This window comes from Thamnophis sirtalis, unplaced genomic scaffold (genome assembly GCF_051295495.1).
Source record: "Thamnophis sirtalis isolate CommonGarterSnake01/CBP01778 unplaced genomic scaffold, rThaSir2_p1.2 scaffold_2, whole genome shotgun sequence".
Lineage (NCBI taxonomy): Eukaryota > Metazoa > Chordata > Lepidosauria > Squamata > Natricidae > Thamnophis > Thamnophis sirtalis.
The window spans coordinates 106,066,062-106,067,648 of record NW_028261382.1 but is presented as its reverse complement, the minus strand read 5'-3'; the positions used below and the strand labels follow the sequence as shown (position 1 = coordinate 106,067,648).

At 39.6% G+C, this 1,587-nt stretch overlaps 1 protein-coding gene across 1 annotated transcript; it reads left to right on the top strand.

Moving 5' to 3' along the window:
- Window positions 1–399: 399 nt before the first annotated feature.
- Window positions 400–1,317, top strand: LOC148049099 (mas-related G protein-coupled receptor member H-like). The gene has a single exon (XM_087703556.1). It carries the CDS (start codon window positions 400–402, stop codon window positions 1,315–1,317), a length of 918 nt encoding a protein of 305 aa, XP_087559682.1.
- Window positions 1,318–1,587: the final 270 nt, after the last annotated feature.

The following is a 1,587-nucleotide window of genomic DNA, read 5'->3' as shown; positions in this document are numbered from 1 at the left end:
AATCAAATTCCCTCCCTTCCCATTAATTAATCCATATTGCTTACCATTTGAAGTCACAATCTGCCTTATTCCATGAGTGCATCAGATAGGACCAGAGATGATCCATAGATAGAAGGTGACCTCCACTACCAATCATTGCCATGATGAATCCTAAGATGTTCATATAACACTTTTTAATCATATAAGCAAATCCAGATCATCACCCTTATTTCAACCATACAAAGAGCATCCTTGCATGCATAATTATGAGGACAGGACTGCTAATCTAGAGATTACCTTGTAATATGCGGTTTTAAGACTAAGACTGAGTCTAAGATTAAGACTAATGCAAAATTGTTTCTCTTTTGTTCCAAAATGAGTATCTGCAGCTATAGAAGGAAGAGAAAAGACTGAATCATAATGGATATGGCATCCCCTTCTCCTTTCACTGTCTTATCACAAATCAATGCAACATTCACTGGCAAAAAAAGAACCTGTAATGATTCTGGCAAAGAAGAAGAAGTGCTTATTTTTGCAATCTTCACTATACTTTTCTGTGTGTTGGGAATGTTGGCCAATGGCCTCGTGATCTGGTTGCTGGGCTCCTCCATTAAGAGGAACACTTTTGCCATTTATATTATCAACCTTTCTGTTGCAGACTTTGGTTTTCTCACCTTTGAGCTGATTATCAAAATCCACTGGCTTTTTACACGTCTGTATTGTAACTTTCCCTACGAACTCTTCCAAATGATCCTGCGGTTAATGTACAGTGCGGGACAATTTCTCCTGACAGTCATCAGCATCGACAGGTGTCTTTCGGTCCTCTTCCCAATTTGGTATCGATGCCACCGGCCGGTGCACATGTTTACGACCGTGTGTGCTGTCATCTGGGCCGTTTCCTTCATCTTCTGTTCAATTCACTTCACAATTATAACAGTTCTTGGATTTGGAAAGAGTTGGGTGATATATCAGTTCATCGTTAACATTGTGCTTTGTCTCCCACTGATGACCATCTCCAGTGTCACCTTATTTATCAAAATCTGCTTCGTATCTAAAAGCCAAAGGCGGAGGAAGCTTTTGACAGCTATTTTGCTCACGCTTTTCTTCTTTTTAGTCTTGGCTTTTCCACTAAATGCCTTTTATTTTATCCAGTATGCTTTCGGAAACATTCATCCCCATCTTATGCATTATGGCCACTTATGTGCCTGCATCAATAGCAGCATTAACCCCATGATCTATTACCTAGTGGGGAGACAGAAGGATAAAACTCAGAGAAGCATGAAAGAAGTGCTTCAGAGAGTTTTCAAGGAGGAAGAAAATTGTACTGATCAAATGTAAACTGAAGAAAGTTCCAAGATCTCAACTCTTTAAATATCACCATTGTCATTCCTAAGATACAATCATTTCTTTCCAAGCAAGCCCATAATTTCCTTTTTTATTTAATGGGAACTGATCTCTATACTGATTAATTTGTGCCTGAATCCACCCTTTGTGCAGACAATTTAGAAGGAGAGAAGAAAGGAGGAAAGGAAGGAGGGAAGAAAGGAGAGTAGGAGAGAAGAAAGGAGGGAAGGAAGGAGGGAATGTAGGAGAGAAGAAAGGGGGAAA